The 25,139-nt window shown below is 34.9% G+C and overlaps 1 protein-coding gene across 1 annotated transcript; it reads left to right on the top strand.

Moving 5' to 3' along the window:
• The first annotated feature begins 919 nt into the window (after positions 1-919).
• Positions 920-24,616, top strand: LOC139702703 (zinc finger protein 420-like). The gene is made up of 2 exons (XM_071604538.1): positions 920-1,078; positions 19,063-24,616. The coding sequence occupies exon 2, from the start codon at positions 19,101-19,103 to the stop codon at positions 20,676-20,678; it is 1,578 nt and encodes a 525-aa protein (XP_071460639.1). The 5' UTR covers positions 920-1,078; positions 19,063-19,100; the 3' UTR covers positions 20,679-24,616.
• The last annotated feature ends 523 nt before the right edge of the window (positions 24,617-25,139 follow it).

The following is a 25,139-nucleotide window of genomic DNA, read 5'->3' as shown; positions in this document are numbered from 1 at the left end:
ATCGGGCTGTCCTTCCTCGCGCCCGCCTTAGCTGCAGGAGCCACCACCGCCAAGCCTGGTGCAGCAGCCTTTGGGCTAGGGTCCTGTCGTCGCGGCTCTGAACTCTGGCGGCAGTGGCTCCTGCGTTCAGTGGTTCCTGTGCTCTTGTGCTCTGGCAAGGGCTGCGCTCCTGTTCCTGGAGGCGGAGGTGCCGGTGCCGGCTCCTGAACTCTGACGGCGGCGATAGTGGCTTTGGCTCCTGTGTTCTGTGGATGGCGGCGGCAGGTGGCTCCAGGGTCCAGGAAAGGACGACTCTAGCCGCGTTCCCTCCTAGGTGGCTCCTGCTCCTGGCGCGGCGTTGGCTCCGACAGTTCCTGTGCCCTGGCCCCAGGGGATCCCACACTCTGGAGGCGGCACTGGCTGCCAGGTGCCTGTGCTCCTGCAGCATCGCTCCGACGTGGCGTTGGCTCTACAGATTCCTGCGCTCTGAAGGCTACAGCAGCGGCGCCACTGGTTTCCCGCGGTGTTGGCTCCTGCGACAGCGTGGGCGGCGGCTCGGGCCGCTTCCCTGGCGGCTACAGCTCCGGCGGCGGCAGTTCCGGTGGCGCGAGCTCCTGTGGCGCTCCAGCCTAGGCAGCGGCTCCCGGTCCTGGCCAGGCTCCTGCTCTCAGGAAGCCACGAGGAACGCGAGGGGGGCTGAGCTAACGGTCCTCCGGAGAGGGACTCACGCCCTGCCCTCACTTCCGGTTTCTCCTCAAGGGGCGTGGTGACAGGCGCAGTTTATAAATTCGGACCAATCGTCTTGCTACTTTTTACAAACCCTCATTAGCATAACAGTGAACCCACGGCTTTGACCCCAGAGGTCTAGGTAGCCGTTAGAGGGCCGGCCGCGCTCGCCAACGTCCTGTTTCCCAGGGTGCACTTGGACTCTGGTCTCTGCCCGGAAGATTGGTGGGAGCTTCTGGGAGCCGCTGAAGACAGTGCGGGCAGAGCCTGCTCTCAAGAGCTGTTTGGCTGCAGAGGTGGCTGCCTAGGAGGGTCCACCTGCCAGTCCAAGCAGGAAATTATATTTTCCTTACAGGAATCAAATTTTAGGAAGGTACGTATACTTACTCATATGTATTAATACAAATAAAATTACGTTTTCTTTATATAATTTCACACATTACTTATTCAAAATAAGAAATTGATTTGAAAATTTGACAAAGACAATACATGGTGGCACACATCTGTAATCCCAATTATTGGGAAACTGAGGAAGAAGAGTTGCCAGTTCAAGTTTGCTTTTCATTTAAAATGACTAATATAAAATCTATTTCCAGGAATTTATCTGTTTTAAATAAATTGTCAAATTTGGGGATTAAGAGTTAATATGGATGGGGTCATTCAAGGTGCTCTGCTTTTATTCCTGATATTGACAATATTTGCCCCTCTCTTCAATTAGTATGGTTAGGAATTTATCAATTATACGGTTTTTTTTTTTATATCCAGGTTCGCATTGAATTTTCTTCTATTTCACTGATTCTGAGTTTGATATTTATTATATTTTGACATAGATTGATTTTTTTCTTTTTTTCAATGTGAATGCTCTGGATAATTATTTTGAAACTATTTTTTTCTAATAGAAACAATTAATGCTACCCATGTTCCTCTCAACACTAAATAAATGGACTCCATAGAATTTACCTATATCAGCTATCTAGTGTTTAAAAATTCTATTTGTATCTTTGACTCCTGGATTATTTAGAGTTATGCTGTTTGCCAAATATTAGGGATGTTCTACATTATTTGTCTCTTTCTCGTGTGTGTGTGTGTGTGTGTGTGTGTGTACATGTTGCCCAGGAATGGACCCAATGCTTTAAGTATGCGACTGAGTGCTGTACCACTGAGCTATTTACCCAAGCCCCATTGATATTGAACACAAAATTTGTATGATATCAACAGTTATACATTTTGATGTTTGTTTTGCCTGTTGTCTAGATTATTGAATATTCTGTGTGCATTTAAGAAGTGCTGTTTTTGTTTTTGGTGGGATTTTGTTCTGAAAATGTCAATTAGTTCAAGTTCTCTGATTATTTCATAAAGATTATCATCTATGGATTGTTGAATTTCTGTGTAAATTTTGTATTAATTATTAAACAAGTGCTATTGAAATCTTCATCTTTGTCGTTGGGTTTTAAGTATTTTGCTTATTGATCTATCATTTTATGTGTTCATATACTTTAAAAAAATTTGGGAGAACATGCAAATTTAGGATTGTTAAGACTTACGGAATTGTTCTTTTCATCAGGTAGTTCTGTTTTGAGGTTCTTTTTCTTTCATATTATTAGACCTTTTTGAGCTTTCTTTTGGTTAGGGGTTTCATAGTACACATTTTTTCCCATTGCTCAAAAGATAGTAAATGATTTTAATTAAATGCCTACCAATACAGAAATATCCTTATTGTAGTAAGTTTTATTTTGTCTTATAGTATCATGGAAAATATTTTATAGCTTTTTAATTTTGAATTCCGTAAATATTAATATTTCTGACTAATTAGTACAGTGTAAATTGTCTATAGATGTAAAAAATTCATCTATGTGAGTAAAATTTTCTCTCATGATGACCATCATACTGACACTAAGTTTGCCTTTCTATAGTTTGCCAACTGTTTGACATACACTGAAGCAGATATGTCAGGAATGAAGAATTTTTTAAAATTAAGTGTGAAAATAAAAATTTATGATTTTTACATTTGTCTGTTAATGCTAACAATCTGTTATTTAAGTTGAATATTGTTAAGCTAGCAGAATTTAAAAATAAATCAAAAGATTATTCAGGTATATTGGAATTGTAAAGTCAAATAAATGAAAGATGAAAGGTGGCAGTCAAGTTTCTCACTGTTGAGAAATAGATGTCCTTTAAAATGTTGAGGCAACTTCCTTTGATCCTTTATTTTCTGGTGTTTTAAACATAAATGGGTAGTAGATTTTGTCTAATACTTTTTCTGAATCTATTGAGATAACCATGTAATTTTTTTATTTAACTCTCTTTTGTGCTGAATTACATTTATTTATTGACATATTTTGAACACACCTTGAATAATTGGGATGAAACCCACTTTATCAGGATACACACTATCTTCTTGATTTTTTTTTAGTGTGGTTTGGTAAGAATTTTTGCATCTATGTTCATCAGGGATATTGGTCTGAAATTTTCTTTTCTTGATGTGCCTTTGTCTGGTTTTGCTATTAGGATAATACTGGGCTTCACAGAATGAATTGGTATTGTTCTCTCCTATTTCATGGAATTAAATTTGAGGAGTATAACATTACTTCTTCTTTAAAGGTCTGACGGATCCCAGCTAAGGATTCATATGGTCATAGATGTTCCATTGTTCCAAGACTTAATAGCTGTTTCATTTTCATGACTTCATATTGGTCTACTTAAGTTTTTTACATTCTTATGGTTCAATTTGGGTAGGTCATATGTCTCTAGGAATTTGTCACTGTCTTTGACATCTTCCAGCTTAATGGAGTATACATTTTCAAAATAGTTTCCAATGATCTTCTGGATTCCAGTAGTGTCTATCGTGATATCTCCTTTTGCATTAGTAGCTTTGTTAATCTGGGTCATCTCTCTCTTTCTTTTGATTAGTTTGGCTATGACTTTATCCTTCTTGCTTATCATTTCAAAGAATCAACTCTTTATTGCACTGATCATATTTATTACTTCTTAGTCTCAATTTTCTTTATTTCTACTCTGATTTTAATTATTTTTTGTTTTCTACTAATTTTTAGCTTGTTCTTTTTCTAGGGCCTTGAGATATAATCTTAGATTATTTATTTGGTATCTATTTTTTTAATGTAGGACTCAGTGCTCAAAACTTTCCTCTTAGAACTTCCCTCATTCTGTCTCAGAGATTTTAATATATTGTATCTCTATTTTTTTTTGTCATAAGCTTTTAATCACTGTGACCAAAAGATCTGACAAGAACAATTTTAGAGAAGAAAAAGTTTATTTGGAGCTCATGGTATCACAGGCCTTTGTCCGTAGATGGCCAACTTCATTTATGTGGGCCAGAGATGAGGCAGAACATCATGTCAGAAACATGTGCAAGAGGAAAACAGTTCAAGACATAGCCACCAGAAAGAAGAAAGAGCTCCACTCACAGGGACAAAATACAAACTCCAAAGGCACACTCCCAGTGACCCACCTCCTCCAGCCAGACCTTAGCTGCCTAGAGTTACCATTCATTTAATCCATTCAAGTGGACTAATACACTGTTTAGGTTGATACTCTCATAACCTTATCATTTTTAAATTTTCTTTTTTTTTTTTTTTTTTTTTTTTGGAGAATTAAGGGTTAGCTTTATTAACTGCACTGAAATTATCATCACTGTAATTTTACCAAGCACAAAAATCATCCAGTACATATATATGCAGTACATACATATATATATCACATAGTCAGTTTTCTGTAGGACTTGCTGGTGATTCTGATTCAGCACAAAAATGCAAATTCCATGTAGTCAGGTTGGTGGCACACATCTAGAATCACAGCTACCCGGGAGGCTGAGGCAGGAGGATAGCAAGTTCAAGGCCAGCCTCAGCAACTTGGCAAGGGTGTCTCAAATAAAAAAGGCCGACAGTGCAGCTCAGTGGTAGAGCAGGCTTGAGTTCAATCCACAGTATGGGGGTGGGGAGATTGCATGTGAAAACAAAATGTACAGAGGAGCACAGTGGCAGAGTCTATCAACAAGACATTATAAATAGATATTAAAAAGAGAGCAGAATCTAGAGACTAAAATGCCTAAGAATCATTATCCTAGGTTTGATGTAAGGTTCAAGTGGATTAATGTACACAAAAGCTGTTTTAAAAATAAAAATCAGAACATATACACAAGATAATATCAAGTTGGGGGAAGCATTTAGGAACACAGCATAATAGAGGCCTTAAAACTCTGCTGTCCTTAGATAAAGAAATCTTGAAATATGCATAATCTTCAACAGATGTCATAAGTACATTTTTTTCAAAAACCAGGAAAGTGAAATGGGAGGTGTTGAAAAATCCAAGTAAAATCAGAACTTCTGAGTATTTAATGATGTTCAGGATTGGAACCCAGCGCCACATCCCACACTCCAAATCCCAGGGCAGGATCAGGTCCTACTATGGCACTCAGGTTTTTCTAAATGCGCCCCATTTCTTCAGCACTAGTCTGCACTGACCTGACCCATCTGCGGCACATCTTCTCTCCTTAGAGGGCAGAAGAGGTCGGGTGAGTAGGACCTGTGAGCCACCATGGAAGCTGGCCCTAATGAGGCCTGCCTTCCTGGCTTTAGGCTGGGTCCCCAGAGTGTGGGCAACAGGGATTCGTAAATTGGAGTCCATTCCCATGGCCAGAGAGTATTTATGAACCAGCTGCCTTGTCAGATGGATGTAGTCAAAACCAAAAGGCATCTCTAGATCTGCAGTGGGAATTAGAAAAATTCTCTGGGCATTCTGGCTTTGCACTCGTCTCTCACATATATATGTTTGGTTCAGGGAATCAAGTAAATTCCAGGGATGCAGCGCGTGATGTTCTGAAATTACTGGATAACAGCTCCACAGAAAGGTTTCAGGTTCCAGCTCAGAACCACAAACTCTGGGTGGTAAATGCTATTTTAGCTCAGGAATGTGTGGTGGCTCCACCCCTTGTGTAACCCAAGCAGCCACTTTTCTCTTAGAAGGATGCTGACAGAAAGGTCTGGCCAGCTAGGAGAGCACTTCTGTGTCCCATTTTCCTATGAAACTCACCTTCTCCTCCTCTAAAAGCTGGTCATTGTTGAGGAATCAAGAACACAGCACTGGCTGCAAGAGCAAGGGAAGGGCAAGAGCTACCTGCCAAGTGTTCTGACAACAAGTCACCGGTCACCCAGTCACCTTGCAAGCTCAGCGACCCTGACTCTAGCTCTTCATCAAGGGCTGAGAGAGCGAAAGGGGCCTCCAGGTTTCCACTGTGGTTTCCGTGGTGAAGCTGCTTTTGGAAAGGCGGATGCAAATGAGGATATTCACCACTTACATGCAGCCTTATCTGTTTGAAAGGATAGGGGGAAACATGTTTGGGGAGTCAGATGTTTACAAGGTGTGGGGAACTTGGGGTTTAATCCTAGGATTCTCCTCGCTGTTCATTAATGCCCACTGGTTGTGGGGAGATTTGGAAATTCATGAGAACCTTAGGATCTGGGTGACAGCTTGCCTAGCATGGATGAGGCCCTGGGTTCCACAAAACAAACAAAACCCACAGGGAGAGAACACAAACTGGCAGACACCAGTGACTTACTTGTTCAAAATGCTCAACAACACAACAGCAAATTTCTATCAAGTATGTTTTTGATATAAAATTTCTAAAGAAAAATCTCAAAATCAAAATAGTGAATCATGTATAAAAGTTAAAATGTTCTTTTTGGTTTTTGGTGCTAATACTCCAAGGGAATTAAGTCACAAATGGAACCAGCTAACAGATGCCATACTTCACTGTATTTTAGGTTGTGTTTTACTAAAAGATTCAATGTATCTTTATTATTGCCTTTGGTGGCACTGAGGATAAAACTTGCACATGCTAGGAAAGTGTTCTTCCACTGAGCCATATCCTCAAACCCTTAAGGACTTAAATTTAGATATACTGTTTCAATTTTTTTTTTTTTTTGGTTTAGAGATTTAAATTGCTTTCTTGCCCTTGGTCACTCTATCAAAGGCACCCGTCCCAGCTCCTTGAAAGAACACCCATAGATCCTCGGCATGTCACGTGTCTTCCTATCTACAAGACACTACAGCTCCACTATAATTTTGAAAAACATAGACTTTGTACTCTTCCTGCTCAAGGATTACTTTTAATTTTTAATGAGAGCTGCATTCTCAACTTAATAACATCTGACAACTGAAAAGGACAAATGTTCTTCAGAAGACAACATTACACACTGGTTTAAGGATAGGGTAATGTTTATATAAAAATGTATAAAAACACAGAGTGTGTGCGGTCTACATATATGTTCCCATTACTACTCTGTCTCAGATCCTCAGAACACAGTTTGTGAATTCTTCTCCATGTCTAAGTCAACACAAAAACAGAATTAAGACAGTTTAAATAAAAAACAATGTAGGTTTTCAGGAACAAATTATCAAAAATTTTTAAGTAAGAAACTTACTCCAATATATATATGAATAAAAGTTGATTTGGGAAGGAAATTAATATATTCTGTATTGTTAAGAACACCTTCTGACTTTGAAACAACAGTCACCTCAGTGTTAACAGCATTTTCTATCTATTTCTTCCCATGATGCTTGTTCCTCTGACTTATCTGGAATCAGTGGACCACGTTCCAGCCATTGTCCTGGTTAGTAAACACAGGCCAAGCAATGACACGTATGCACAGTGGTCTGAGGAAGCCTTTTCTCTCCTGGGTACCCCCACCTGGCTTTATTTCCGCTTCTCATTTCTCATGCTAACTACAAGCTTCGGACACCCAGTGTCCTGGGATAGTCCGAGCACCCCGAAGCTGCTGGGGAGATGGCTGTGGGAACCCATTCATTTATTACTCCGACTTACTTTTTCTTTTCCGGACCGGGTCCCACTAGGCGGCCCAGCCTGGTCTTGAACTCGCAGGTTCTCATTTCTAAATTTTCTTGCATTGTCTCACACCTGAGCCTTTGGAGAACACCTCATATATAAACTTTAACACTCTTGTTTCTAAGAATTTTTTTTATTTCTCCCCTACATACACTCTTCTTTGATTCATTTCTCATTAAAATGTATATTATTTAATACTAACGTGTGAGAGTTTCTGCTTTTTATCTTGTCATTAATTTATAATTTTAGTTATTATTTTATTTTATCTTTATTTATAAGATGCAATGAATTATCTCTATTTTTTGTGTTTGCTGAAATTTGCTTTTTGCACTAAACTATGATCTATTTTAGAGAATGTCCCATATGCCACAGAGATAAAAATGAATTCAGTTGTCAATGGATGAAATATTCTGTAGATGTCTGAGATCCATTTAATTAATAACACTTTTTAGTTCTGAAGAGGTTTTACATATTTTATGGTTGATGGCCTATATAGTGGTGAAAGATGTATGTTGAACTCACCCAACTTTTTTTTGTGTGTGGTCTATTTGATTCTTTCTGATGAGAAGATTTTGTTTTTAGTATGCAAAATTGTTTGGGGCATAAATATTTACAAGCATTGTATCTTCTTGTTGGATGCTTTCCATAACCAGTTTGATATGATCCTCTTTGTCTCTTCTGATTAATTTTGGTTTGAAATCTACTTTGTCTGAAATTGGTTTCTGTTTGTAAGGTATGTTTTCCCCCATTTTTAAAAATTCATTATGTCATTGTATTTTTGAGGTAAACCTCTTGCAAACAATATATGGTTGGGTCTTGTTTTTTAATTTGTATCTTTTGATGAAAGAATTTAGGCTATTTATACTAAATGTTACTATAGAAAGATGATTTTTATATCCTACAATTTTTTTTCTAGTGATTCAGACTTTATTCTCATTTAATTGACTATTTTTCTAACACAATTCATCTTTCTGCTGGTTTCCACTTTCATTTTTTATATATCTGCATGAAATACTTCATTGGATATGTTTTGTTGTGTAGGTTAATTTGTTTTGATTTTTTTCAGTTTCTACTTATTATGAAATTTTTTTTATTTCATTTTCAATATTCTGAAAATTTTGCTGACTATACTAAAATAGGTTTATGCCTGTTTTCTTTTGGGCCTTGGCATTTATCATGACAAGCCATCTAGGGTTTTAAGATCTGGTTTGAGGAATGATTTGAAATCTGACTTAGTTTACCTCTAAATGTGACTTTCCATTTTTCTCTAACAGCTTTAAAAAAATCTATCCTTGTTCCGTAACTAGGCATTTACTTCAAAATATGTCTGGGAGAAGATCTTCTGTGGTTTTATTTGGAATATATATATATATATATATATATATGTAAAATCTTAGACTTGAATTTCCATCTCATTCCTAAGATTTTACAGTTATCATTTTACAGTTATCATTTAATTGAAAAAGATTGTGCAGTCCTTCAGTTTGTATTTCAGAGCTTTACTCCAGTGATTCTTTAAATTTGGTCTCTTGATATTTACCCAGATTGCTATTGAATATCCTGGTCATGATTTTTTAACATCTTTTTATTTTAAGTTTATTATTTTCAAGATTATATGCTTTGTCTACAAGGCCTGAAGATCTACCCTCAGAGTGGTCTAATCTATTGGTGTATATTTTGTATTGAATTATTAATTTGTTTTATTAAGTATTTCATTTCCAGGATTTTCATTTTATTCTTTTTCAGAACCTCTACCTCTTTATAGGAATGATCTTCTTAATCCAATATTTTTAATTTTATTTTTTAAATCTTCTTTGGCTCGTTGACCATTTTAACTATAAATTTTCTGAAGTCCTTTTCTGACATTTCCTTCACTATAGTGTCAATGTGGTCAGTTGCTGTGTGTTGTAGGCTGTTTGAGGTGGTTTGTTCCCTTGTTTTTCATACTGCTTGTATGTCTACCCAGCTATTGGGATGATTATCACTTCTTTTAGCAAGGAACAATTTTGTGAGCTTCTTTCAAGTGCCTTGGGTTGGGTGAATATTCAGGTATTGATACTCTACTCTTTGTGTCCTCTACTCTTCCCAATATTGGAACCATTTTGAAAGAAGACACTGAACCCTATTTACTATTACAGCAGAGCCAAGTCACATACTATTCAACCTTACAATATTCCCAAATTAAGCTCATTTTCTGCTATTATATTACTGAATAATTTTGCTATGCCATTAGTTTGTTTCTCCTCTCCTTCCTCAATGCCTCTCAGTTTCAAGTTTGACATTTTAATGTTGTTCCAGAGCTCTATATATTCTATTCATTGTTTCCTCCCCTTTATTTCTGTCTAAGTATTCCAATGCACCTATATTATCCTTGATTCCTCATAATGTTAAGATTGGTCTAGTCTGTTGATGCAATTCTCCACTAAGTTTTTATGCAATTAATCAAAGATGAAGGCAGAGGAAATGGGGAGGAGAAGAACTAGGGAATGAAGTATGCTAGGTATATGTATGAATATAGCACAACACATTATGATTTTAAATATACTACAATGCCTCATTTAAGGAAATAAGTAGATAAATAGAAAGGAACAAATATAGTAGACTAAGGGGGTTTGGAGGAGGAAGGAGTAAAGTCAATAGACAATACTGGGGATTGAAATGGAGAAAACTATGTTACATGCATTTATGAAAATGTCAAAATAATCCACACTATTATGTATAAATGTACTGCACTAAATAAAGACCAATAAAAGCCACATCTGAATTCTCCTCAGGAATTCTCCTCCATATAGGAATAAAATAAAACGTTAAAGTATAGAACAAAACCTATACTAGTTTACCCTGTAAAATTATTTTTCAAAAATAAGAGAAATCAAGACTTCCTCAAAAAATGTTAAATTTGTTGCCAGTAGATCTGACTTACAAATAATAATAAAAAGAAGTTCTTCTGAGAGAAAATAATAATATAAATCAGAAACTTGTATCTACATGAAGAAGTATTAGGAAAAGAGTAGGGAGATAAGATAAAAATCTTATTCATTTTTAACTGATCTAAAAAGTAATGTTCAAAATAATAGCAACAATATTGGTGATTATGCATATAATTAAATATACATATTATGTGTACAGCCACATTGTAAGAGAGTTTGGCAATATTTTCTAAAACTAAACATCCTCATCATGTACTTTAGCAATCACCTTCCTTGGTATTTTCTCAAAGAATTTGAAGACTTGTGTCCACATAAAATCAAAAAACCTGGGTGTTTATAGCAGCTTTATTTACAGGTATAAAACATGGCAGCAGCCAAAGTGTTCTGAAGTAGATAAATGGAAAAATAAACTTTCACGTATCAAGATAATCAAAGATTTTTCACCATTAAATGAATAAGCTACTAAAACATGAAAAGACAGGGAGGGTCTCAAATGCATATAAGTGAGGGAAGGAATCCATTTGAAAAGATTATGTAGTACTTAATTCCCACTCTGATAATATGGGAAAAACAAAACTGTGGCCAAAGTAAAATAATCAGGGGTTGCCAGAAGTTAGGGAAGAAGCAGAGATGAAAAGGCAGAGCTAAGATAATTTTTTTACACAATGAAACTATTCTACATGATACTATAATGGGTGACTCATGGCATTACGCTTTTTCAATGCTTAACACCAAAAATGAGCCATAGTTTGAATTTTAGACTTTGAGCAATGCCGATGATTTAAAGTGTTTACAAGTTCTAAGAAATATATAATCCTGGTTGGAGATTTTGATAGTGTTGGAGGTTGTGTGTGGTGGAAGAACTACTATTTGAGTTTGGTATGAACCATCAACTGCTTGAAAATAGTTGTTTATAGAAGAATATTTACTTTGGTTTTAACTGGTATGTAATTTAAGTGTTACATAGATCTGTTATTTGAAGATATTCATTTTTAAATTTATTCATTTATGCTATTTTGTTATACATGACTGCAGAATGATGCAGGTGTTCATGATTAATTCTCTAGACTGGTTCATTTTCTTACCATATGTTCATCCTATTGCTGAGAGAAAGGTATTGAAATCTTCAAAAGTAATTGGTTATTTGTCTATTTTTGTCCTTAAAAATCTATCAATTTTACTTTTATATGTTTTATACCTGTTCATTTCTGCTCATTTTTAGAATACTTATATTGTTTTGTTGGATTTAACCACTTATTATTATATATATCTCTCTTTTGGTTACTCATCATACTTTTTGTCTGAAATGTACTTTAGCTTATGTTAATATAGCCACTTCTGCCTTCTCATGAATGTTTTAAAGACGTATCTTCTCCATCATTTTTCAGCTGTAAATAATATATATTCACTGAGTTTCTTATAGACAGCATACCCAAGTACATCCATCCAACAACTTTTATGTGCATAAGAGGGACAAAACAAAAACAGGAAAATAGTAACAACAACAAACCTGTGGCATGATCCTTGACACAATCCTGAGGACTTCCTGCTTACTGTAATGGTTGCTGTGGTGGAGGATAGAAATATGAATTCCCCACTTAATTCTCTTTTGATTTGAAGGTGGTTTTAGAAGGAAACAGAGAAACTTTTCTGCTTTTGGTAAGGTCTAGCTCTATTTTGGACTCTTCTGATACCACCCCAACAGGAGAAGGTATTGATTGCTTCATTATAGTTTGGTGTGGGTAGAAGTATGGGCTCTGGGGCTGGAGTTGTGTGGCTCAGTAGTACAGCCCTTGCCTGGCATGTGTGAGGCCCTGAGTTCAATCCTGAGCACCACAAATAAATAAATAAATAAAATGTTTCATTTACAACTAATTTTTTTAAAGAAGTATGGGCTCTGTACTCAGCCTTTGCTGCTATGGGTGAAAATAGAGCCACTCTTGTGACTTTTCAGTGTAGCAGCAAGATTATTGCCTAAAGTGTTCTCTCTTGTGAGGTTGCCTCTTTCCTGAACATTTGGGTATAGAGAAAGAAGAAGCATTTGCCATTTTTCTTTTTTAATTTAATTTTGTCTGTCTCTGTTAATGTTTTAAGTTATTTTTTAGGCCATTATTTTGTTATGGGGAGACCACTCAGAAAACACACTAATTCTGAATTAGAAACAAATCAAAACTTTGTATTTTGTCAGTTTTACCTGGCCAGGGACTACTTTCGTCAGAGACCAAGTGCTCTCTGAAAGAACAGCAGCCCTGAGTTGTTTGTGACCAAAGTATTTCAGGAAGAAAATAGCAAAGAAAATCATACCCTGGGGACTTCCCTATGGAATTTTGCAAATTGCAAGCAAGCAAAATATAAGGGCTGAAAATGCAGTTAGCAGAGCAAAAAGAGAAAAAAGTATACTCATTTATGGGGGCCTATATCCTCATTTGTTTAGATCTACATTCTCATTTGTATAGATCTACACAAAAACAATTTAAAAATAACACTACATCCATCTCTATATCCATCTCTATATTTATCTGTAAATATCTGTAAATATGTGTAACTATATTAGACCTCTAAGCTTACATTTATCACGCTATATTTTCTATATCTTATTGTTAGCAACTTAGATTCTATGTCTTACAGTGATTATATTGGTGTATTGTTACTTTTTATCTTTTAACTATGGCAGACTGGAGTAACTTAACATTACTAATTCTGTAACACTTATTTTCTAATCCTATTATTTTAGTAATTAATATTTTATTAATATATAATTTCTAATCTATAACCAATAACCTGTATTGATTAAATTCAGAGTGTTTCATGTCTGGGATACATGACATAAAAAGAAAACCCAAGAATTCAACACCTGCCTTGTTTTTGGTAATGGGGATTGAACTCAGGGGCACTTAAATAGTAAGCAAGCAACCAACATTTCTAGACCTTCTTTATGCTTTTTAAAAGACTTTCTTTAGAGACAGGTTCCCACTAAGTTGCTAAAGCTAACTTAACAACGGATCCTTCATCCTCAGTCTTCTGTGCAGCTGGAATGACAGGCTTATTCCACCGCAACTGGCAACCTCTTCCATTTTTAATAATTTCTTGAATTTAAGATAGCTAGCCACTTGACCTTCTCTCCACCTTTCAGAATAGTGTTTGTTTGGTTTGATTTCATTTGATTTTTATGTACTGTCCAAAGATGTTAGTTGTACTAGCAGAAGAAACAGGTAATAGTTAATTCTAACTTATCTTCATGAAAGCAGAACTATTGGTTAGTTTACTATATTTTTAAAAGAAACATAATTTAGATATAAAATATGAAGGGATATTTAAATGTTTTCTTTAGAGAACAATCAATATCTGGAAAGTGAAGGAAAACTTGATGTGAGATGGTGTTTATGCCAGTGATATTTGAAAGTATTGCACTTTATATTAAAGCAATGTCTTCGGTTTTAAAATGAAGAGATGGAAAGTTCAGTGAGAATAAAGGATAAATCTGCTATGTTAAATTTCTGCTTTTCCCTTTTGAGGCATACATTCACAATGTTATTACAAGCTTTTCAGGCAGCATTTGCAAGTTTGAGTAATTTCTGCTGTAGTCTGGCTCTGACTACTTTGCATTTGCAATTTTGAGTAATTTCTGCTGTAGTCTGGCTCTGACTACTTTTCCTTGAATCCTAAGCAGTAGAGAGTGATCCAGAAAATTCTTCCATCTGTTGTGTGATTGTTTTTTTCAGCTCTTATTAAGTAATCCATATTTAGAGGCATTCTCACTTAAAAACAAAAACAGATATATCTTCTTTGTTTGCATTGAAATCATGCAGACATTGAATGAAGAAGAAGACTTTTAAACATAATTCCTTAATCAGCAACAGGCCAACTTGTCTGTGAAATTTTTACAGAGCAATGCTCAATTGCCTGATTTTTTTTTTTACTGTTTATAATGAATTACATTATAAACAGCACTCATATTAATTTTATTATTTTTTTCTCAACATATTTTAAGTACATTTTTTTCCTGAAACATATGATAAATCATTCATGATAAAGTAAAACATAATACAATAATACCTACTAATTTAATGTGTCATATTAAGAACATAAATCAACTATCTTATATTTGACAAAGGGGCTAAAAGCATGCAATGGAGGAAGGATAGCATCTTCAACAAATGGTGCTGGGAAAACTGGAAATCCATATGCAACAAAATGAATCTGAATCCCTTTCTCTCGCCATGCACAAAAGTTAACTCAAAATGGATCAAGGAGCTTGATATCAAAACAGAGACTCTGCGTCTGATAGACGCAAATTCCTTAATAGGACACCCATAGCATAAGAGTTAAAAACAAGAATCAACAAATGGTACTTACTCAAACTAAAAAGTTTTTTCTTAGCAAGAGAAACAATAAGAGAGGTAAATAGGGAGCCTACATCCTGGGAACAAATTTTTACTCCTCACACTTCAGATAGAGTCCTAATATCCAGAGTATACAAAGAACTCAAAAAATTAAACAATAAGAAAACAAATAACCCAATCAACAAATGGGCCAAGGAACTGAACAGACACTTCTCAGAGGAGGACATACAAACAATCAACAAGTACATGAAAAAATGCTCACCATCTCTAGCAGTCAGAGAAATGCAAATTAAAACCACTCTAAGATACCATCTCACTCCAGTAAGATTGGCAGCCATTATGAAGTCAAACAACAACAAGTGCTGGCGAGGATGTGGGGAAAAGGGTACACTTGTACATTGCTGGTGGGACTGTAAATTGGCGCTGCCAATTTGGAAAGCAGTATGGAGATTCCTTGGAAAGCTGGGAATGGAACAACCATTTGACCCAGCTATTCCCCTTCTCGGACTATTCCCTAAAGACCTTAAAAGAGCGTACTGTAGGGATACTGCTACATCGATGTTCATAGCAGCATAATTCACAATAGCTAGACTGTGGAACCAACCTAGATGCCCTTCAATAGATGAATGGATAAAAAAAAAAATGTGGCATTTATACACAATGGAGTATTACTCATCACTAAAAAATGACAAAATCATGGCATTTGCAGGGAAATGGATGGCACTAGAGCAGATTATGCTAAGTGAAGCTAGCCAAGCCCTAAAAAAACAAATGCCAAATGTCTTCTTTGATATAAGGAGAGCAACTAAGAACAGAGCAGGGAGGAAGAGCATGAGAAGAAGATTAACATTAAACAGGGATGAGAGGTGGGAGGGAAAGGGAGAGAGAAGGGAAATTGCATGGAAATGGAAGGAGACCCCCCATCATTATACAAAATTACATATAAGAGGAAGAGGGGAAAGGGGAAAAAAACAAGGGAGAGTAATGAACTACAGTAGACGGGGTAGAGAGAGAAGATGGGAGGGGAGGGGAGGGGAGGGCAGGGGGGATAGTAGAGCATAGGAAAGGCAGCAGAATACAACAGACACTAGTATGACACTATGTAAAAACGTGGATGTGTAACCGATGTGATTGTGCAATCTGTATACGGGGTAAAAATGGGAGTTCATAACCCACTTGAATCAAAAGTATGAAACATGATATGTCAAGAGCTATGTAATGTTTTGAACAACTAATAAATCACAAAAAGCCTGGCACAATGTGCTAGATATGTTTAAGATGGAAAATAGTGTCCTGAGCTGAAATTTTCAGGGTACAACAGGAGTACAAATGTGAAAGCTACATCCATAACTTGGCTGTTTGGCCTCAGAAAATGTGGTAGAATCCAAATAAAATCCAATCAGGTACATGAACCTGAAGTCACACTTCATCCAAAAACAAAATGAAACTGACATGAAAAACTCCTATTTTTCCTTTACTTCTTTTATATTCCTTAGTCGTTTTTATTCCGTTGCTTTTTCTGTTCCTGACAAGTATTACAAGGTTAGGGTCTACCATATGTTCTTCATTTTCTATTTACACTCTCAACCATCTCTTCTATTGAAACCAGCTATGCCTACCTTTAGCAGTTACTGGTTCAGAGTAAAAGCTCCCATCCTGAGCTGAACTCAAACTCATCTCCTTGTGGTTACCTCTTTGGTAGCGTTTTTACTTACTTATCCTGACAGCTCTTCCATCAATCCATTTTAGGTATTGACATCACTCACCAGATCTAGCTTTGCACTAGATCAATTCTCTAGGGTGCTGCCTCCAATCCCTCTCCCTTCCGTTCAGTGTATACTTCAATGCCATGCTAATCACTTTTTAAAGTGATTTATGATTAGTCTTTCTCTTAATCAAAAAGTTTTACTAACATGCCTTTGTGGTTCTATGTAAAAACAAATTAAATTAGTTGCAATATTTCTTCCTGAAATAACTTCAAAAAAATAGATTAGGGAAGAAGTGCTTTGACAATGTTGGAATGAGGAACATAAAAGACTTGAGCAATCAGATTGATTATTTCTATTTCTCAGTTCTGTGTTGGCCTTTTTCTTCCCAATTAAAAGGAACATTTCACTTCTCTACACTGGGGAAGATGGCAAACATCAGCCCCAGGCTTAGTAATCCCAAACAACAAAGATTTTGTGCCTCCTTTTGATTAGGAGGCACTCCCAAGTGTTTCTTTTCACCTTTTTTTTGGGGGGGGGGGTGAGGGGGGTGTGAAGATTAAACCTAGGAGTGCTTAACCACTGAGCCACATTCCCAGCCCTTTTTCATATTTTATTTAGAGACAGGGTTTCGATGAGTTGTTCAGGGTCTCACTAAATTGCTAAATTCGAAATCTGTGTGCCTCCTGCCTCAGCCTCCCCAGCCGCTGGGCTTGCACATATGTACCACTGTCAAGCGAGACACAGTTTTAATTGGTTCTTCTTCTGTTAATTCTTTTGGATAAATAACTGTTGCCATATAAATGTGTTAATTTTTTTTATCTCGTTTTGGCCAGGCTTTTATACATAGGAAAGAAGGATGGGTGGGAAACTTAAGTGTGACTAGGTAGAAGAAACCTCCCTTATCAAGAGACAACAAATAATTCTTTTTATTCTTAAGTTCCCCCTCTTCAGGAGATCCTTCTCTTTTCTCAGTGTGAGCCCTGGACATTTTTTAAACAAGTTTATGATTTATAGAATTTGGACTACAGAGTCATTCAGGTTATTCTCACTCAAATACCACCTGTGTGACCTTGGGATAGTAATTTAAATATTCTAAGCTTTGGTTTCTAAATATCTAAACCAGAAGATGATAAGAAACCCTACTAGTTATGGTAAATTCTAAATGAAATTGAGTATGTAAAGCACTACCACATAATAAATACTCAATTAATAATAGCTATTTATCAGTGTGTGGGGATACTTGTTTCCTCATTGCCTCCTCATGCGTCTATTTATAATTTCAAAATGTTGCTAATTCAAAAATTAGAAATGGGGCAGGGATGTGGCTCAGTGTAGTGCACTTTCCTAGCATAGATGCTAGATAACCTGAGATGGATACCTAGCAGTGCATAAACATGAAAAAAAAAAAAAAATGGTATGTCATGAATATGTATATGAATACTGTGAATAATGTCAGATCCATTGCTTTAATTAAATTTACTTATGAGAGTAAACATTATTTAATATGTTTATGTCTTTTTAAATTTTGTTTTCATTGTAGTTTTTTTTATGTTCTCTGTTGCCCTGTTTTCTATTGGAAGTTTGGTCTTTTAAATTCTTAGATTTAAAAATACCCGTATATAATATGGTTATTAGTCTTTTACCTGTGATGAATGTTGTAAATATTTCCCCCAGTTTGACAGTTGTCTTGTGACTTTGCTTTTGGATCAGAATGAATTTTTTACCCATAAGAAATCTTTTAATGTTGTCAAACTATTAATATTCTTTTATTATATCTGTATTTTGAGAAATGGAGTGTTATTCCTATGCTCAGAGTAATATATGTACCCATGCTTTACTTTAATATGATTTCTGTTTTTGCTTATTTGTTATTTTTTTTACATTCTTTATCCATTTGGGTTTATTATTTTGTTTAATATGGAATAATAATCTCAATTTATCTTTTTCCAGATGTCTTAACAATTTGTTCCAGTCGCACTAATTAAAAAGTCCATATTTTTCCCAATGAATTGATAGCAATTTTATTCCATAGTAATGCCACATTTGAGTCAAGTCTATTTCTGTAATTTCTTTCATTCCATATTTTTTGGTCTATTTGTGGGCAGCATTATATTGTTTTAATTTTAGAGAGCTTACAAAATTTAATGTTTGATGGGGTTATTGCTTATCACTGCTAGATAAAAAAAGAAATTTCCTGATTATTTTTGCATGTCTGTTTTTCCACATTAAGGGTAGTATTTACTGTCTACTTTGATTTATAAAGAAAATTTAATACCATTCTTTTACAATGTGTTAATATTATTAATATAACTTCAGGAGAACTGACTTTGTCATAATTATGACTTAGATTTTAAGGCTTGAAATCAAGTGGTTTAAATTTAATTCGATATGAAGAAGTAATTTAAGTCATTATTTTATTTAGAAGAGTTTTCTCTGAATAACTATTAGAATTAAAGATAAATTGGCTGTTCCTTTTGTGTCTGAAGCCCACCATTTTTTCAAACTTTTTGTAGGCTTTCTGTCCTGGATCTGGAGCCCAGGTTTCTGTGCAATGCAGAATCTGAAAACAAACCACAGGGAGAATGCTGAGAACTCTGAAAGCCAGGAAATGGTACTGTTAACATTCAGGGATATAGCCATTGATTTTACTCAAGAGGAGTGGGAATGCCTTCAGCCTGCTCAGAAAAACTTATATAAAGATGTGATGTTAGAGAACTATAGAAACTTTGCCTTCCTTGCCCTGACTCCTCAAGATACCGAAGAATATTCACCAGAAAAGGGCATAAAACATATATTTCACAAAGTGATAAGTGGAAAATATACAAGTTGTAATATTGAGTATTTACAACAAAAGAAAATATGGAAAACTACAAGTGAGAGTGAACAACAGAAGTCATATAAAAATTCAGACCTTGTTTACCACCAGAGAATTTATACTGGAGAGAAGCCCTACAAATGTAAAGAATGTGGAAAAGCTTTCAGTCGAAAAGAAGGCCTTACTTACCACAGCAGAACTCACACGGGAGAGAAGCCCTACAAATGTAAAGAATGTGGAAAAGCTTTCAGTCGAAAAGAAGGCTTTACTTACCACAGCAGAACTCACACGGGAGAGAAGCCCTACAAATGTAAAGAATGTGGAAAAGCTTTCAGTCGAAAAGAAGGCCTTACTTACCACAGCAGAACTCACACGGGAGAGAAGCCCTACAAATGTAAAGAATGTGGAAAAGCTTACAGTCGAAAAGAAGGCCTTACTTACCACAGGAGAACTCACACGGGAGAGAAGCCCTACGAATGTAAAGAATGTGGAAAAGCTTTCAGACAAAAAGAAGGCCTTACTTACCACAGCAGAACTCACACGGGAGAGAAGCCCTACGAATGTAAAGAATGTGGAAAAGCTTTCAGACAAAAAGAAGGCCTTACTTACCACAGCAGAACTCACATGGGAGAGAAGCCCTACGAATGTAAAGAATGTGGAAAAGCTTTCAGTCAAAAAGAAGGCCTTACTTACCACAGCAGAACTCACACTGGAGAGAAGCCCTACGAATGTAAAGAATGTGGAAAAGCTTTCAGTCAAAAAGAAGGCCTTACTCGCCACAGCATAACTCATACTGGAGAGAAGCCCTACAAATGTAAAGAATGTGGAAAAGCTTTCAGTCGAAAATCAAACCTTACTCGCCACAGCATAACTCATACTGGAGAAAAGCCCTACAAATGTAAAGAATGTGGCAAAGCTTTCGGTCAAAAATCAAACCTTAATCACCACAGCAGAACACACACTGGAGAGAAGCCCTACAAATGTAATGAATGTGGCAAAGCTTTTAGTCAAAAACTAGACCTTTTTAGGCACAGCAGAATGCACACTGGAGAGAAGCCCTACAAATGTAAAGAATGTGGCAAAGCTTTTAGTCAAAAATCATGCCTTATGTGCCACAGCAGAATGCACACTGGAGAGAAGCCCTACAATTGTAAAGAATGTGGCAAAGATTTCTATCAAAAATCACACCTTATTCGCCATAGCAGAACTCACACTGGAGAGAAGCCCTACAAATGTAAAGAATGTGGCAAAGCTTTTAGTCGAAAACTATACCTTATTAGGCACAGCAGAATGCACACTGGCGAGAAGTCCTAGAAATGTAAAGAATGTGACAAAACATACAGTCAAAACTCATACCTTATTTGCCAAAGAAGAACTCACACTGGAGAGAAGCCCTACAAATGTAAAGAATGTGGCAAAGCTTTCAGTCAAAAATAGACCTTATTCACCACAGCAGAACTCACATTGGAGAGAAGCACTACAAATGTAAAGATGGTGGCAAAGCTTTCAGTCAAAAAATAGATGTTATTTTCCACAGCAGAATTCACACTGCAGAGAAGCCCTACAATTGTAAAGAATGTGGCAAAGCTTTCAGTTGAAAAATCACACCTTGTTTGCCACAGAAGAACTCACACTGGAGAGAAGCCTCACAGATGCAAAGTATGTGACGAAGTTTTTACTCAAATATCAACCCTTATTACCACAACAGAATTCACATTGGAGAAAAGCCCTACAAATGTAAGGAATGTGGCAAAGCTTTTAGCCATTAAACAGGCCTTATTCACCACAGCAGAACTCACACTGGAGAATAGCCCTACAAATGTGAATAAGTGGAAAAACTTTTAATAAGAAATAAAACTTTATTCACCACAGCAGAAGACACCCTGGTGAATGTGAAATGTAGATAAAGTGATAATACTTTTAAAGAAAAACTAAACCTCATTAACAACAGAATTTATACAGAAAAGAACCCCTAAAATGAAAACAATGTAGCAAAGCTTTTAATAAGAAATCAATTCTTTTTCACCACTAAGATATTTATTCTGGAAAGAAGACATAAATGTAAAGAATGTAGAAACATTTTAAATTATATATCATACATTACTAGACATCAGAGAAAACACACTGGAGAGAAGCTTTACAAATGAGACCATCGTACCATTCCTCTAAGAAAGAGTCAATATTGAATCCTCACCACAATAACCATAGAAGAGACAAAGTTTTGAAATGTGAAAATTGACAATGTGACAATGCCTCCAAAATTTATTCACCAATACTCAGCACCTGTGGATACATACTGGTTAGAGAGAATACAGATGGAAAAAAAAACATTTCTTAACCACATGTTTCTTAAACACTACTGATTTTTGGAGAATTCATTGTATCCAGAAACCCTAAACAGTTAAATAATATTTTGAAAACTTATTCAAATTTAAATTCATTGAACATCTGAAAACTCATACCAGTAGTGAACATTGAACAGATTTTGTCCAAAATGTATGCCTTATATAAAAATGAAACATTTATAATAAACACTTTGTCAAATGTGAAAAAAAATAAATAAATTGAAGTACAGATGGGAAGATAAGTTTAGTGCTATTCTCTTTCTTTACTTTCTTAAAATCATAGAATTTTTGGCCTAGAATTATGCTGTTAATAAAAATCATTGCCAAAATTTATGCATAATAACAATTCTCCTTTAAAAAAAAACATGTGAAGTTAGAGTTTATGCTACTTGAATCTTAGAAATTCATAACTTATAACATGACATGAATTTTTTCATTAAAAATGTTTTCTCTCAATTTTATTATCCAGATTAGTAGGATTTCTTCTCAGTAAAATAATAACAACTTCAATAAAAATGATGGCTTTAACAAAAGTCGATAAGAAAGAAATTCTGTCACTTATATTCAAAAATTACTAACTTCCTATGTTCATATTCAGGTAAAGCATTTTGTTAATTAGCAGAATCCTAAAACTGAGAGTTGAGGAAGTTTTAATAGATTATGTTTTAAGAGGAAAAAATGTCAAGGATGAGGATATAAACATCTACCTACAATATATTGATAGTATATATCTATAGTATATTTAAAGTATAGATGTAATATGCACAATATGTAAATATATGCTTATGTATATGTGTATATATATTTTATACATATATATGTATACATATTTAAATCAAGGCACTGACAGCAATCACACAAAATTGAAAACATCTCATAAACTTATAAGAAATCTTGTAATAACTGTTCCCTTTAACAAATGTATAATGGTTAATGGCTGGGGATACAACTTAGTGGCAGAGTGCTTACTAGCATGTATGAAGCCCTGGGTTCGATCCACAGTACCATTATCAAAAAAGTGAAATCTTGTGGGCTGGGCATGTTAACTTTGTGGTTTTGCAGTTGTTCAGCATGTGTGAGGCCCTGGATTCAATCCCCAATACTCACAAAATACATCAAATGTATAATGGTTAAAGCCAGAGACTATGGGGATCACTCCTTGATCTTTGTTGTTACATAGAGGCTCTTCCTACCACTGGGTAGGGTTAATACTTGGCATGTATAAAACTTTGCTAAAGAAACTTTGTGAGTTCTTGTGTCCTAATTATTTCTTGTCTTCTGTAATTTACAGAAATTATTTTTGGATTATAAAATGTTTTAAACATGGAAAGAGAATATTTTTTAGAAATTATATATATATATATATATCTCCTAGCAAATGACAGGCTAATAGAGATTTATGATGGAGATTACAGTGTTAAGATGTAATCACAGTTTTCATGCAGTGATATTTTAAGCAATTTTTAGAGATATCTTTAATTCTTAAAAACAAAAAAATTACTGAAAAATCTTGTTTCAGCATTTTGAAATATCTGATGACATGAAGGTTTACATGGTAACACAAATCAAACAAAAATGTTAAAATACTGACATGAAATACAAATCAACCTTTTCTCCCTAACTTCTCTAGGCGCATAGTCTTTGCTTTTTCATGGCACTTGATTCTGTGGGTTCTCTGCATGTATAAGGGTAGAAGAGAACTGAATGAAGAAAGCCATAGTCACTTGAGCTCCTACTAAATTATATAAGATATAACATTATTTTTTTCTCCTCAGTAAATTAGTAATAGCTACCATAGTTTAAGCATAATAAAAAGGCTGAATTATGATATATCTATGACCAACTTAAGGATATTCATTCTCAGAATATTTGTGTAATAAATATGATTTTTGATAAATGTACTATTATTTTCTAAAATCATGAATACATAAAATACCATTCCATAATATACATACACACAAAAAAAATAAAATTAATAGTAATTGTTCTTCAGAATATTTGGGAAAAATTATTCAGTGTTGGCTCCTAAAATACTCATAAATTATAAACAGTAAATGTTTATTTGTCAAGTGTGACCATTTGAAAAAAAATTCTTGCAAATATAATTAACTTCTTAATTATAATCTCATAAACTTTCTAGTGGGCTATTTGAATAAATACCAAATTTCATGTGCTAAACTATTTAAAACACACAAATAATCATCTAGTCTTTTATGAAACAAAGTAATGATTATTGTGCTTTGACTTCATGCAGTTTATCCAAAGGCCATATGTCCTTATGTTGAAATTGTATTTTTCTTATAATTATGTACAAAATGTATTCTGTGTAAAATATGCAAATATAAAATTATAAATATACTTAGGCAAACAGCAATAGAAGTTTTAACATAATTTTATATATAATCTCTGAACATTTGTTAGCTAGTCTAGACATCATGGTCTCAGGTCCCTTCCATATTCTTTAATGTTATTGAGGGCTCTGGAGAAATGTTGTTTTTGATACTATATTTGAAATTAAAACTGAAAATAATTTTATTCATTAATAATCTCCAAATAACAATAACCAATACATGTTAATATAAGTAAAATACTTGTAGAAAACAGGTATTATTATGAAAACTTTTACCAATAAAATTGTATTTTTATGAAAACCTATTATACAAACATAAATTTCAAACTATTCATTGAGAAGTGTGCCTTTTTTTTGGTTTGCTAATTTTTTATATTGCTAATTCAAATACCTCTTAATATTTGCTTAATATATGAAACATCTGTTGCAATATTCTGTTCTGAATGAACTTCAGAAGAAAAGTCTTGCCTCACATTGTTATGTAGTTGGAAAAATACGTAGCTTTCAGATAATCGTTGGTATTCTTTGATATTATAGAGAAATTGACAAATGATAATTTATTAAAGATTGTTTTCAGTATTTTAAAATAAATCATGTCATTAAGCCTGTTGTAATCAGTTTCATTTAAATCCATTGTTTAATCTCTCTTTCTAATTAGAATTTTTTTTGAACATATATTATTTTATATCAGTCAATGGTAATTTTGAAAACATCAGTTTTTGGAGTTATGTAGAACTTGTAAAGGTTGACAGATTTCATTATGTAATATCAAATAATCACATGGTAACACCACCAAAAATCTCTTTTAAAAAGACTTTAAATGCTAGGAGACTATTAGTATCCTGGTGGAGATAAATGCTTTCAAAATTTGAGGTTTTGCTAGAAAATTTGAATTTTATCATTGTCAAAAAATGCTGTCGGTTGTTTTCCTTGAAGGGAATGGCTTGGTTGGTTCAGGATGCATCTCATTCACACAAGGGCTTTTCTTCTGAAGTATCAATTCATCTTGATGCACAGTGGGAATGTTTTATGCATACTTCCCATTCATCATTAAAATTGATTGTAATCAGTAATTGAGTT

Source organism: Marmota flaviventris, chromosome 18 (assembly GCF_047511675.1).
Source record: "Marmota flaviventris isolate mMarFla1 chromosome 18, mMarFla1.hap1, whole genome shotgun sequence".
Lineage (NCBI taxonomy): Eukaryota > Metazoa > Chordata > Mammalia > Rodentia > Sciuridae > Marmota > Marmota flaviventris.
This window is presented reverse-complemented; position numbering and strand designations above follow the sequence as displayed.

Bases quoted from the DNA above. Each gene is read 5' to 3' on its own strand.
- LOC139702703 (XM_071604538.1), top strand. From the start codon at position 19,101: ATGCAGAATCTGAAAACAAACCACAGGGAGAATGCTGAGAACTCTGAA.